The sequence below is a fragment of the Seriola aureovittata genome, chromosome 23, assembly GCF_021018895.1.
Source record: "Seriola aureovittata isolate HTS-2021-v1 ecotype China chromosome 23, ASM2101889v1, whole genome shotgun sequence".
Classification (NCBI taxonomy): Eukaryota; Metazoa; Chordata; class Actinopteri; order Carangiformes; family Carangidae; genus Seriola; species Seriola aureovittata.
In genome coordinates this window covers 12,480,881-12,495,142 of record NC_079386.1, presented here as the reverse complement: position 1 = coordinate 12,495,142, position 14,262 = coordinate 12,480,881, and the positions used below count along the sequence as shown (strand labels likewise).

Genomic DNA, 14,262 nt, shown 5'->3' with positions numbered 1-14,262 from the left:
TGCGGTGTGTTGTATTTCTGTCCACCCTCTCTCCTGCGTTTAAAGCTCAAAGTGATTTACCAGGGTACTGGAAGGACTTTTTTTTTACCATTTCTTGCGTAAAATGAGATAAATGAGAACATTCATTTTTTACCCCATTACCATACAAATTATCCGTTACAACTAAAATGAGGATTTATTACATCTTACAGGCATAGAGAGCAATGGGCTTTAAGTTTAAGGAATGTAATGGAAATGTGAATAACTTATTGTAATCCAAATTGCTAAAAGCTTTCAAAATGCCCTGCAGACTTAATGCTGTAGACGCTGTGAATGCGTAATGGGCACAGCCGCCCTAATGCATGTAATAAATACTCATCTCAGCGTTAACGATGTAGCTGGTGCTTAATCATATAAGTCGAAATGTATAATCCTCATTCTCCTTCTCGTCTTCAATGTTTTTGAGTGAGTCAAAAACTTTTTAAGAGCTAAGATACTTCAGTGTTTCACTTGTAAAATGTCGTTATCTTGGCTTTTCCTCTGTCATGCTGAGTTTTATAGCCGAATTAAGTTTTATGTGTTTATCAGTACCACCCACCAAGCAGTAAGTCAGAGACAAGGAGGGGAGGACATGAAGGGAGGACACCACAGTGACCAATGACAGTGAAACACTGGGACCTACAGAGATGTTGTGGCCGACGCATGTGTAGACTTATGCCACATATTTCATGTTGTTGTTTTTGTTGGCCTCGCTGACGATGTAGAGATGACAGGAAATGAGACGGAGAGGAATGGGGAATGACTTGCAACAAAGACCCCCCCCCCCCCCCCCCCCCCCCCCCAGCCCTACACAAAGTAGGAGCATTAACGGGCACCATGGTTACAGTTTATGGTTAATGCTTTAATCCTTAGACAACCAGGGTGGCCAGCACTTCACTTGTTCTCCCTGTTTTGCTTCGGGATAAATCTGAACTTTTTTATTTTGATGTTAGAATATATTTCAAATGCTGGATAAACCATTTCTCCATTTATTTTCCAGATAATTTACTGTCACCGTAATATTAATTTTTTTTAAAAAATCACTTATTGCAGCTTTACCTTTTTATAAATAATTGAAGACTCATTCTTCAAGTTGAACACAAAAGGAAGCAAGTGACCCTTGTTTTTCATTTTATATCAAAAGACTCTTTCAAAGTCTGACATCACTCTTGTTTCTTTCTTCACCGAACGCGCCACAGGTGTGCGGAGAGCATGCTGTGCGTGGTGCCCGACATCTCCGCCTTCCGCGAGGGCTGGCGCTGGGTGCGGCAGCCCGTCCAGGTGCCCGTCACGCTGGTGAGGAATGACGGCATCATCTACTCCACCACACTGACCTTCACCTACACGCCGGAGCCGGGGCCGCGGCCACACTGCAGCGCCGCCGGAGCCATCCTGCGGGCCGGAAACTCCAGCCTGCTGAGCAGCAACAGCCAGGAGGCCGGCTCCGGCGTCTACGGCCCCAACAGCACCTCCAACGCAGGAGTCACATCCTCATCCTCCACCGCCGCAGCTGTGGTCTCCTAACGCACACAGGGGGCCACTCATTACAATATGCCTTGAGAGCAAATATACCAGAAGGTATATAAAGACTATGGGAAATAATAAACAAAAACTGACTCACTCTAAAGTGCTGCGTATTAATTTTGGATACAAAGAAGCTGAAATGGAAAAAATCGGTGGGACAAAGGAGCAAACGCAGGGGAAATCTGAAGGAGTGACATCACAACGTTGTCCGCCAACGGGAATAAGCGAAAGTGCTCCTTGACACGCCCCCTCTCCTGTGGTTACTTTAGGGACCTGCCTATCCAGTTCTGGTGTTTGGAATGAGTGAAGTTCCTGCAGGCTCAGAGCACCAGCACCTTTCTACGGCTGTGAGAATGGAAACCACAACAACAATACATCCAACGTGTACAAAAAAAAAAAAAAAAAAAATTGTCTCGAAAGGAAAGTATATTTTTTGCGCTGCCCTGCTCCTCCCCCTCCCCCTTCATTTCCTCCCGCCACTTGTTTTATGATTATTCCTTTTGTGTTTGTGTTATTGTGCATTAATTTGTGGTTTCCTAAAGGGGGCTGGATGTATTGTTGTTGGAGGGAGCGCAAGGATGCAGAGGGACACACATAAAACGTGACGATAACATAGTTTTTATGGACCAAGGATCTTGTATAAGCTTTAGTAAAGGTACATTTTTCTCCATACCTTTTTTGTATTAAACATATAGTACACTTTTGTTACCAAATAGTTTCTATTCTTCCTCTGAGCTTGGGCTTTGTTTTCCCCCTTTGAGGTCCAAAATCCCAACCTGTATGTTATTGCAACCTTACTACAAACGCCTGCTTTTTCAGTCTTTGGATTGAACTTTTGTTTTGATACTCTCACTTTTTCTGTTGGGGAAAAATCTGAAGTCTGGGTTGTTTATTTACACAAGCGAAGGTTGGTTTTTTTTCTCTTTTTTTTTTTTTTCTTTTTTTCTTTTTTTTTTAAATTGGGGAATAACCTCAGAGGGCCTATTTTTTATCATTGGTTTTTATGAAGTCTTTAAAAAGAAAAGCTTTAAGCAACGCCTCTGCCTTGCCTGCAATACTCTATGTGCGCTATGTCTCCTTTGGAAAATATACACATCAGTACATCTCACATGGAGCCATAGCAATGTTTGCAGAATACATCAAAAAAACTAGACTTCCATGGTTACGAAAACAAGTCGGTTTGTCATTTTCAAACTAATGTAATAAGCGTAGTCATTGACTTAAAAGGATAGCCTTAGTACTGTATATTCTTACTGTGTACACAGTCAAACCAGTCACATATCTAATATCCTGTACCTGTCGCTCTATTGGTCACTGTTAACGTATCAGATAACTTAGTGAAACTTGTCTCTTCAAACTGCACGTAGCAAGGTGTCTTCCAGTGTGTGCTGTAGTTCTGGTGGCATTTAACTCCAGTGGTTTTCCAAAAAGACGGACACTTTTCAATTTAATGTGGCCTTACTGATAACTTCAGTTACAAAACAAACAAAAAAAAAATTCTTCACCTTTTTTTCTTATCTGCTGTTTACTCACCTTGGAAGAACCTGTGCGTAGCACAAAAACAAGCTAATGCCTCGCTTCTTATCACAGGAGCTCTGCTGTTTTGAGCTCATTGCTGCGGCTCCAGAACCACCTTGTCGTGCAAAGCAAAGCAGCCTTCTGAAGGATCTCTCAGCCTTCATTTTTGTGGTGTACAAGTACAATAACCCAATTTTTTTATTCTCATGCGGTGCCCGGCACCCTGCTCACTTTTGGTACAATGTCTCACGAGCGCTGTAAGCTCCTTCCAGCCTTCTTTTTTAAAAAAAAAAAAAAAAATCTTCTGTGGTTTATTGTTTTCGCAGAAACAAGCGTGTGTACATTGTAAACTCACTGTCCGAGTAGTTGCACTCATCTGTGTTCATGGCGACCGCGTAAAGGCCTTCTAAATGTGTATTATTGAAGATGTGCATTTCCAAACATAACAGCAATATTGTACAGGTCATTTCATTGTTTTTGTCCGCCTGAGCACTAGTTCACCAGCCAGCAAATATGTGTGCGCGCGTGTGTGTGTGTGTGAGTGAGTGAGACTGTCGTATGTAGTTGCTGTAATGGAATATTGAGTCAGACTCGCTCCATTTCAAACCCGCCCTCCAAAAAAAAACAAAAAAAAAGAAAGAAAACTTGAGATTCATTGGGTTTTTTTTCTGTCTTCCACCGGAATCCAAATGTCTGATAATTGTGGATAAACATTCAGAGGCAATACTTGTGATCTTAGTATTACAGTACAACTGTATACGCTTCCCGGGAATAAGAACAACGATACTGTAACTTGAATGTCTGCTTAATGAAGTATTTCAGAATTTTCTTACAAACAAAACCTTGAAATAGGAACAAAAAAGGATTCGCTTGCACCCCCTACAATGTAAAAAAAAAAAAAAAAAAAGAAGAAAAAAATTAAGTTATGCCCCCCCCGCTACCCCATTTTGCCACCCTTGTCCACCTGTCCGTCATTAATGTTAAATATTTTATATTGTAATATTGATATTTTTTAAATTATTGGTACAAAGTCTCCCCTTGTATTATGTCAAAAAAAGAAAAAGAAAAGTGCATTATTGCCCTTGCTGCCTATGTTGGCCTGGGAGTGTATTTTTTTTTTTTTTTTTTTTATAAAAGAGGCCACTTCCTGTCTGTTCTGGAATCGTGGAGGAGTTGGTGCTGCAGCGGTAGTGTAGCATCAAAACCGAACATTTTTGCGCTTCTTCACACTGAACTCGTGACGAGCTGCAGGCCGACCTGAACCCTTTACTCTGCAGGATGGAGGTCACAAAAATCTTAACTGTAGATTTTTAACTTGAGTGTTTTTTCTATGTCTACTAGCTCTAAATTCAGCGAGTTTTTAACATAGCCTCTGCATTAGCATCACCACAACCCCCCAACCTTCCCCTGCCCCCTCGAGCTTGGTTATTTTTGGGTTTTTGTTTACATGTTGAGTCGCCTCTTTTAGACTAAACAACCCCTGGCTCCTCTTCATCTCCTCATGCGAGTCTGAGCAGAGCAGCTTTGTCACATTTACTCAAGCTAATAAAGGGGGGGTGATGCATGCTTTTTAAAATAAAAAAAATAAAAAAATGTGTCGCCTTGACAATCCGAGCTGGTTTACAGTTTATTTTCCTCTTAAAACGTCTGGAGTTTTAAGAGATTGGGAGGATACAGAATAACTTGATAACATCCCGTACTCATAAAGGGGATGAACTGTCAAAAGGGGTCAAACAAAAAAAAAATGTTACATGCCTTCTTAACCGCACGCTGTATTAACCTGGCGACAAAGCTTTCAGAGAGAGGGAAAAAAAATGCCATCTCATTAGCATTTGCGATGCTTTTACAAAATATCTTAACCGGTTTTCTTTCTCTTTGTGTGTCTGGTCGTAATTGTTTTACTCTTCCAAAAGCAGCTGTTCATCTTCTTTTTCTTTTTTTTTTCTTCTTTTTTTTTTTATAATGAGCTCTGAACAATGTATGTATCCTCTAATATGCCAAATGTCTTTTATAATGTAGTTTTCATGCACTGCTAAACAAAACGGGGCAGAGTGAGAGGCAGCTTTAAACAAATAAAAAAAAAAAAAAGGAGTGTGGAGCCCTTCTCTGTCGCACTCAGCCTTACTTCTCCTTAAGACTATTTGGCTGTTTGCACTACAGAGCGCTAACCTTTCTTTTTCTCTCACACATTTCATCCTCACTCTTTATCGTTCATGTTTCTGTATGTACATTTGGAGTTTTCTCACACACCCCCTCCCCTTCCTTTTTTTTTTTTTTTTGTTGTTGTTTTTAACATGCAGCCTGTTATGCTTAGCTTTGCTACGGTCAGCTCCCTTTTTTTTGTTGTCATCCCCCACCCACCAACCCATCCTCCTCCTCCTCCACTTCTTCCTCTTCTTCTTCATGTCCTTTTCACTATCTTTCACTCTCACTGTATCTGTGTATTATTCTAGTAAATGGTAAGCAGAGGTGTCATTGTGGTAGTATACTCAGTGCTCAAAGGGTTGCTGATGGTAGAAACCTGTGCCGTTTGTAACATTTAGCAATAACGTCAAAACAAAGGGGACGGTTTTTTGATAACATACGTTAGTTTGTTTTTGTACATATTGCAGCTCCAGATCATGCTCAAATCTGTATGTCATTAAAAGAAGAAAAAAAAACGTGAAAAAAACTTGCAATATTGGCATAACAATAAGAAATAAAAAAGTGATATAGAATCTGTTTGTGTATGTTTTTAATTGTCATCAGAAGCTGAAGCATGTTGTTGTTGTTTTTTTACACACTGAAAATGAATAACCTGTCCAGCCATAGTCATCCTTTCTTCCTTCAGGTAAACATCTCCCAGGGGGTGCAGGGTGAAGGCAGGTGGGGCTTTAGGGCATCTACCAAGCCCAAATGGAGCTCTTATCCTTGGGAAGAAGTCCCAGCAGATCCCCCTCCCCTCTGCCTTTCCACCACTTGTCTTGCCTCTAATGCCTTCTGTCCTTCAGATCCACTTTTATTAAAGCCGTTAAAAGCTCCAAGTTGCTCTGCCGCAAGTCTTTGTAAATGCAGTTGCACAGTGGGCATTCGAGGTCTTTATATGGTCAACCAGACATTGGTTACTCATAGATGCGTTGTAGGTTTGTAAGAGAACGCAATACAATTCCCAGTAGCGCTTTTAGATGTACATAAGAAACCAGTAAACTCGCTGGGATTATGTTTTTACATTCAATTATGTGCCCACAAGTCAAAATACGCACGATATCATGCAATCAAACAGAAAACCTAAAAGTAAGAATTTACAGAACAATATTCAGGTCATAGTAACAATGCAACATACTGATACGAAGAAACAAAACAGGAACAAGTTGCTACATTGACGCTGCTATATTTAACGGTATGAATCAGTGGAAATCAGGTGGGTAATGCCGGGAATTCACTCTTTGAAGAAGGGAGGTTACAGGTGGTTAAGGTCCCACAACATGATAAGGCCTCTCCAGTTAGCACACACAGTACAACCCCCCCACCCCCCCACCCTTTAGGCACACAGACACACAAACAGTTGGTCAAGGATGAGACAGAACTGTTTGTGCCCCGGGGGGGGGGGGGCTGTTTTGAGGACGGTTACGTTGCAGCGAGACAGGCAGCTGCTGCTGAAAGTGCCAAAATGAAAGTTCATGCTTGAGCCGTGACAACTGGACAAACTTCATCTGCTGATTATGATGATGTGATATGACTGAAAAACTGCAGAACGAGGCCCTAAAATGGCCCTTGAGGTGACACTGCTTTGGTAACCGGCGTGACCCCTTTAAGAATATCATCTGGGTCAAGCGTTTTCCTTGAAGCACGATATTGGTATGTAACCTAATCTTTAAGGGTCCGTTCAACTGAAATCCAAACAGTAAAACAAATATTATATAATAATAATAATAATAATAATAATAATAATAGAGTATATTTTCTAATTTCCGTTTAGCTTTGTTGCTCCATGCAGATATCTATGTTTATATTTGCCCATGTTCTGAGATATCTGCCTTTTGAGATAACGACAATGAGTCTTTCCAGAAACAGCCTTGTTGTGACCAGTTTTTTTCTTTCTTTTCTTTCTTTGATTTGCACAGGCTGAACCGTCTGGCACTGATTGGAACGAGTGGAGAGACTGCTGCGTCCCTGTATGGCTGCGGTGGAGGCACAATTACAATGTGTTTAAACAGAGTATGAACAGGACGGTAATCTACATCAATTGTTATTCTGCTTTGTGAAATCACTTCCTCTCCATGTCAGACTTGTGGCCCTTCAGGGCTATATATGATCAGGCATCAGTCAGCCACGCCGGACACTGCAGGCTTTTAGGGAAACATCTGGCGCTGTTGATCTGCTGTGACAGCACTGAATGTACACTTCAGCTCCACGGTCATTAACCACTGAGCCCACGTCATGTCACACTCCAAGCTAAAGCAACATAGCCGCTCATAAACTATAAGCACTGCGAGGGCTTTATGTTAAATCAACACACCACAGATTCCTTACAAGTGTTTGCACTCAGGCCTGTGCTCTCACATGCAGACGTACAGGATCAGGCCACTTTAAGTCAGCTCACTCCAGGCTGATGTGCGGATGCCGGTGTAGGTGAAGCGTGTGCTGGCTCCACTTGGAGGGGTATGACCATTCTGCTCAGTGGTCTTGGGCCCTGCTCTTGATCTGCCCGCCTCCCCTTTAGCCGTTCCGCTTCCAGCTGACCTCCCTAAGCCGCCACTTCCTCCACTGCTCGCCCTGAAGCAGCTGCAGCAGCTGAAGGTGGCCAGCATGCCCTGGCGGAAACGCTTGTTCATGAAACAGTAAATGATGGGGTTGACGCAGGCCGAGGTGTAGGACAGTAGGTGGATGAAGGAGATGGGCGCGCCGGTCAGGCGGTGGGCCGAGCGCCGGTCGAAAGCCTGCCACGCGTTGACCACAAAGATGGGAGTCCAGCACAGGAAGAAGAGGAAGACGATGACCAGGAGCATGCGGATCACACGCTTCTTGGCCATCAGGTTGGCTGTAGAGCTGCTGCTGCACACACGGCCCACCATGGGCTTGCTGCTGGAGCTAGGACAGTTGCCTGTACTCATGGTGATGCTCTTCTTTTTAGACGGCTGCACGTAACAGCCGTCACTGTCACCGGGCTTGATGCTGCCAGTGCTGCATTGTCTCTCTGTCAGGGTAGAGAAAATGAAAAAGACTGGAGAGTTAGATGTAATTTCATCAGCAGCATAAAACCGCTGTGACTTTAATAGCTGTGGTGATGTCTGTCACTCAAAACATAGAAATGGAAGACATCCAAAAGCCAGGGATGCTATTTTATTCAAGATAAAAACTTTGGATATCATAAGTCAAACTTAAAGGATAAGTCTGGTGATATTTCATATTTTTGTTATATTGCCAAAAATCCAATAAAAAGACCAAAACCAAAGGTGACTTATTCCTATTTTTTGAGTCACGATGTTGCTCTAAGTGACATGTTCCTTCATTATGATGAACATTGGCACGGTAGTTTATTTTGAATCCATCTCACACACACTGTCCTGCCAGAAATTATGTGGCATCAAATGCGTATTAATCCACAGCTGAAACTAGTCCCCACCAAAGGCACCACTTACACCTGAGTCACATCTGCTAAAAAGTACAGTTCGCCGCAGTTTCAGGAAATTACTCAGCCTGTTTCTTAAAAGTATTTATTTCCATTTCCATTAAGTCCAGTTCATTTTCATACCTCTACTGGATTTCCTGTTGGACAGCTCAAACTTGATGCCCCTGTAGAGCTCCATGGAGATGAGTCCATAGGCTGTCATCATGACGATCCCAGGGATTAGGAAGAGCAGCAACAACAAAGACACATACCTGCAAGGTGCAAATCTTAGGGAGTAAGTCGAGCGTTCATTGTATCTATTTTGAATCAATACAAGAATATTTGACCATTGTGTGCTTTTATTTTGAAGGGTCAGATCTGTGCCAGAAGATTTCCCCAAGTGGTCGTCTCTCACCAGCAGCACCAGACTGAGAAAATCAATACAGGGGCCATCTGAAATTAGCAAACGGGCTACTTTCACTGCCACACAATCTGAGTGCATCGCACTGTGAACACGCCCTGATGGGAAGGTACGACACTCCCTAATGCACTTATTTTCAGCTCACCAGGACTGCTGGATGATGTCGTTGGGCCACACCAGGCGGCACATGTGCCCAGTGCTGTTGTTCATACGAGTAAAAGGCTTAAGGGTGCTGGAAATGGGGTAGGGCAGCATCATGATGAAGGAAGCCACCCAGGTGGCAGTGATGACCTTGGCGGCGTGGGATTTGGTCTGCCATGTTCTGGAGGTCAGCGGGTTGCAAATGGCACTGTAGCGCTCCAAGGAGATGGCCACCAGGTTGAAAGTGGAAACACTTACTGAGACACCTGCACAGATCAGAAAATCAAAAAAAGAACAAACATGACCTTCATGTTTAAGTTTCAGTGTTGGGTTGTGATTGGCTGAGATTTTTTGGAAGCTAATGTAAAATACCTTATAAAATTCAAACATACCTGCAACTCTTATTCTGAAACATTTGAACAATAGACAAATAATAAAAACTGTCAGTTTGAGGAGTATGCTAATTCATGTCCTTACTACTCTCATTAAATATCAAGCTGCAGCCTCTTAGCTTAGCTTAGTGTGAAAAGTATGAAGCTGTAGCCAGCAGCCAGTTAGCTTAGCTTAACCACCACATTGAAAACCACAATGTGTCGTTTGAATTCTTTGATTTTTTTTAATTCAAATTAGACAAACGAGATTTAACATGTCAGCTTTACTTTTGAACCTTTGGACAGAGGCAGGCTAGCTGTTTTTCCCTGTTTCCACTCCTAATACGAAGCTAAGCTAACTGGTTTGTGGCTGCAGCTTTATATTAAACAGAAAGACATGAGAGTGGTATCAATACCAAAATTGAACTATTCCTTAAATTAAGGAACATTTCCCTTCAGCTTGTTTTGGTATTTCTCTCTCTGCCATAAACTTTATGACATCCAGAATGGTCAACATCCTCACAAAATGTCACTGTGTTTACTGTGATGCTTGTGATGCTATGGCACATTCATGCCACATTGAATTTAACTGCTGAGTAGTGACAGAGCACATCCTGCACTGTCACCAGAATACCGTTAGCACACTCAGCAACAATAACAAGAACTATAAATACATTCATATTATTGCTGTGTACAATCCGAGCGCAGCGACACATAAACAGATAAACGCATGGACAAATGAGGTAATAATCTTGGAGGACAGCGCTCTGATCTCACCGAATGGCTAAATGGAGCAACAGGAAGTACGGAGACAAATGAAAATCATATTACCTAGCGGACTTGAAATTGAATGAAAATGAAATATTAGCAAAGGTGCACTGTCTATAATGACTGCACCTTATTACCAAACTCCCAGCACAGGCTTTTTAGAAGAAGAAACCTGACTGAATCATCTCCTTTGAAACTGTTTGTACGGAACATTTGAAAGGTCGAAATAAATCAAATTAAACTATAAAACAAAGTGAAATACAACACACATTGTCACATGTATTGTGTATATAATCAAATTAAAAACATGTTGCAAGGACAATTATCTAGTATTCAGTCTTTAACAACTGAATGAATTGTTTTCTATTCTGACATAAATTACCTACATTGAAATCATCTCTTTGTTTATTTGTTCTTATTAAGGCACTTTAAATCTGCCATAGGCTGTGACCCATACTACTGACTGTTCAAGAAAATGCTGTGCTGGTAAAAACAAAGCAGGTCTGTCCAGTGCCACAAACTCACCTGCTTTCCTCCAATTCAGTTTTCAATTTTGTTTATATAACCCAATGTCAAGGATCACAAACTTGCCTCAAGGGGCAGTTATAGCTACAGTCTGTACAGCATACACCCTCTATCCTTAAACCCTCGATTCGGCTAAGGAAAAACTCCCCAAATGAACCTTTTAATGGGGAAAATGGAATAAACCCGAGGAAGAGCAGTGACTCGAAAACTCAAGTCTGAGACAAAATATTTCCTCTAGGAAACGAAGAGCATGATTGAGCACTTTATGCATAATTTTTTTAAAAGCAGGAAGAAGCTTTAAATGAGTCTATTACTCCACAAGAGGAAAGTCAGTGCTGCCTTGTGAAGGTTTAAAGTTTTCTATTTACGCTATAATTGACCACTGAAATGCTGGGCAGCTAATAATAGTTTGATGGTTATGTTTGTGCTTTTTGTCTTTCTCCTCTCCTGAACTGATTTGATTTAGCTTGTCCCTGTTAATAATCCCGTTTAACTCATGGAAGCAGATCAAATTGTGATGTTCACTCGCATTTACAGGTGCAGTATTTTACATAACCCCTCAAGATATGTTTTAGGATACATAAAAAACTCAATAATACTCAAAAGAGTTCAATTACAAAGTAAAGAATGATTAAAATCGGTTTCAAAACTAGTTGCAATGTCAAAAACTCTGCACAGTGTAGCTCAAACATGAAAGGATCTGTTGAGATCTGTTGAGAGTTCAATTACAAAAATGATTAAAGGTGCATGTCTTTCTTCCTCACTGTAAAGTCCAGACTCTGTTAAGATGCAAAGTTTCAAATTTCCACATCTTGTTCGTGTAAGTCAAATATTGGCGATGTCACAACTTTCTGTTTGTATGTATGTCTTCTACAGACTGTATTTTTAATATCCAGTCGGTCATGTCATTCATACTGTACATATTTATGACATTTAGTTGTGGCTTGATCTTTTACACCATCCAACACTATGACTCAAGACTCAGCTTATACACCCTGTAATTGTTTGTTAATGGGACTTTGAGGATGAAATCTACGTTAAAATAGAACAGGAAACTTAAAACATAAAAATCCTAAATACAGCAGCAGGAAAAAACTGGTTCTGCAAATATTGTTTCAGGTAAATCAGCACTTTATGACGACATGCTTCCTGCGCTGTTTTTAGCTCATTTTGTAGCTCAAGCTCATTAAAGCACCGGGAGCATTTAAACATGCAGGCAAATGAACCTTGCTTGGGACATGGCCTAAGACGACATATAATGCTATTACCAGAGCAATCAAACAAATAATAATCATCCAGCATGGACATAGAGACTTGCATCATTTTGCAGCAGGCATGATGGAAGTATTAGGAGATGGAAATGGATTTGGATTAAAGGCCAACAGGGAAACAGTGAAACGTCTATACATTAAACTCAAGCATATTTGAGGAATCCTTTACTAATAAGGCTATTAGATGAAATTAAATATGACATTGTATCACCTTAATCTAAAGTTTTTTCATGCAATATTTAACAACCACTTCTAGGAACTATAAGGGTCATAAAAGTTCTTACTGTAACTGAGGGTTTAAGACCTGAAAAGGCTAAAGATGTATCACAATCCTAAAAAAATCCTAATCCACTCACCCATGAAGTACATGACCAGCTTGCATATGCCTATACCAAAGATGAAGTCCCTCATGAGGTTGGGGATGAGGGTGAAGGGGATGCAGACCAGGGACACCATCAGGTCGCTGACGGCCAGAGACAGCAGGAAGAGGTTGGTGACGGTCCTCATGCGCCGGTTCCTCACCAGGACAGCGATGATGAGGCTGTTGCCCAGGACGCTGAGGAGGAAGATGAGGCTGTAGAGGACGATCCGCACTGTCTGGTTGATATCTGAGAGGAAGGGGACACAGATTGAGGAGACACGCGTAAACTCAGGGTATGTCATTCTTAAAAGGTGACCCAAATATTTTTTGACTCACCCTTTCCCTCTCTCGTTCCCTCACATGCACTGCCTCTGTATTCATGTACACCTTATGAGCAAATACCACTCTAATAGTCCTAATGTAGGCTATACCTAGGGACTTACATACAGTAGTTTAATACTCAGAATTTGCAGGATAGTGTATTTTATCTCCTAATATCACTATAATAATCCAAAATTGAATTTCTTAGGCTGTTGTATCCTTCTTCTTGGGTTTTATGGGCAGGAATGTGCAAAGTTTGTGCTATTAAACTCTCTAGAGCCATGAAGTGTAAAATTGCAGTTCCATTCACTTGACATTGGCAGAACTAGTGTGCAGTGACAACATATGTGTCATACTAACGCAAAGCAGAATACATTAGCTTTATGGAGGACCTGAGCCATATGCGTAATGCGCGCTGACGCAAAAAAAATGCCCAAAGGAGTCGCTCTTTTGGCACAAATGGCTGCATTTTTATAACATTAAAAATAGCAAATAACTGAATAAAATCGGCAACTATTCGACTATGATATTTCATAGCATTTGATAGTGCAAAAAAACATATCTAAAAATATATATATATAAACTCGCTGTACCTTTAGGTTCGGGTGAGGGATCCTGCTCGCTCTCGCACTCCGAAATATTCTTGATCCCGAAATTGCACAAAATTCTGTTGAGATCAGTTGAATTTAGGAGAATGTCGTGTATTGTAAACGTCTCCATTTCGCTTTCTCTCCTTTAGCCTCAAGTAAAATCAGTCGTATGAACGGCAGTCGTCATGCTCTTGTCAGATGAAAATGTGCCAAAGGACTGAACATATCAAAATTATACATTTACTCTCAGCCGATTTCTTAATTTAAAAAAAGAAAAAAAAGAAGAAATTAGAGAATTAATAATAACAACAGTGTTGTCTACAAGTTCCCGTGCGCTCTCTCAGTCTGGTGCGCTTCGCTCCACTAGTGCTCAGTATTTCCAGCTACTGACCACATGTGGACAGCTCGCATTCTTGAGCGCACAGCCCGCCTTTAGATTCTGTCAGCAGCTCCCTTTTTTTATAAAACACCCGGTCGTAAATCATTGCGGTAATAGAGATGCTGCACAGAGTTAAGTGGGCACTGGATTGGCTGCATTAAGCAGACCCATTCTTCTGGACTCTTTATTAATTTCCTAAATATTTATAATGTCCCGGATCACTTACAAGAGAGGAGGAAATACTGAAGCCAAAATATTCAAGGTGCATGAAGTGGAACTAACATCGTTTCAAATGTTAGGAGCAGTGTTATGTTAAGCATCTTTCTCCATACTTCTCTGCCACGTTTCAAAGCATGGTACTGCCTGCTGTGGCATTTCATGTGAACATGTCAGCAACAATGTGAAAGCTCATTGAATCAAGCTGTAATTGTTCTGATGGCCGGAGAGATACGCTGTCATTAGCG

General features: G+C 41.3%; 2 protein-coding genes across 2 annotated transcripts in view; one reads left to right on the top strand and one right to left on the bottom strand.

Moving 5' to 3' along the window:
• rbpjb (recombination signal binding protein for immunoglobulin kappa J region b) overlaps positions 1-5,777 on the top strand; it is a 43,896-nt gene extending 38,119 nt beyond the window's left edge. Inside the window, exon 11 of the mRNA XM_056368769.1 lies at positions 1,218-5,777. Within this exon, the coding sequence (XP_056224744.1) occupies positions 1,218-1,542 (325 nt within the window). The 3' untranslated portion in view covers positions 1,543-5,777. The remainder of the gene's footprint in view (positions 1-1,217) is intronic.
• Positions 5,778-13,815, bottom strand: cckar (cholecystokinin A receptor). Its single transcript, XM_056368770.1, has 5 exons — positions 13,423-13,815; positions 12,504-12,755; positions 9,217-9,478; positions 8,795-8,922; positions 5,778-8,236 (listed from the first exon to the last, which is right to left on the bottom strand). The coding sequence occupies exons 1-5, from the start codon at positions 13,547-13,549 to the stop codon at positions 7,629-7,631; spliced, it is 1,377 nt and encodes a 458-aa protein (XP_056224745.1). The 5' UTR covers positions 13,550-13,815; the 3' UTR covers positions 5,778-7,628.
• Positions 13,816-14,262: the final 447 nt, after the last annotated feature.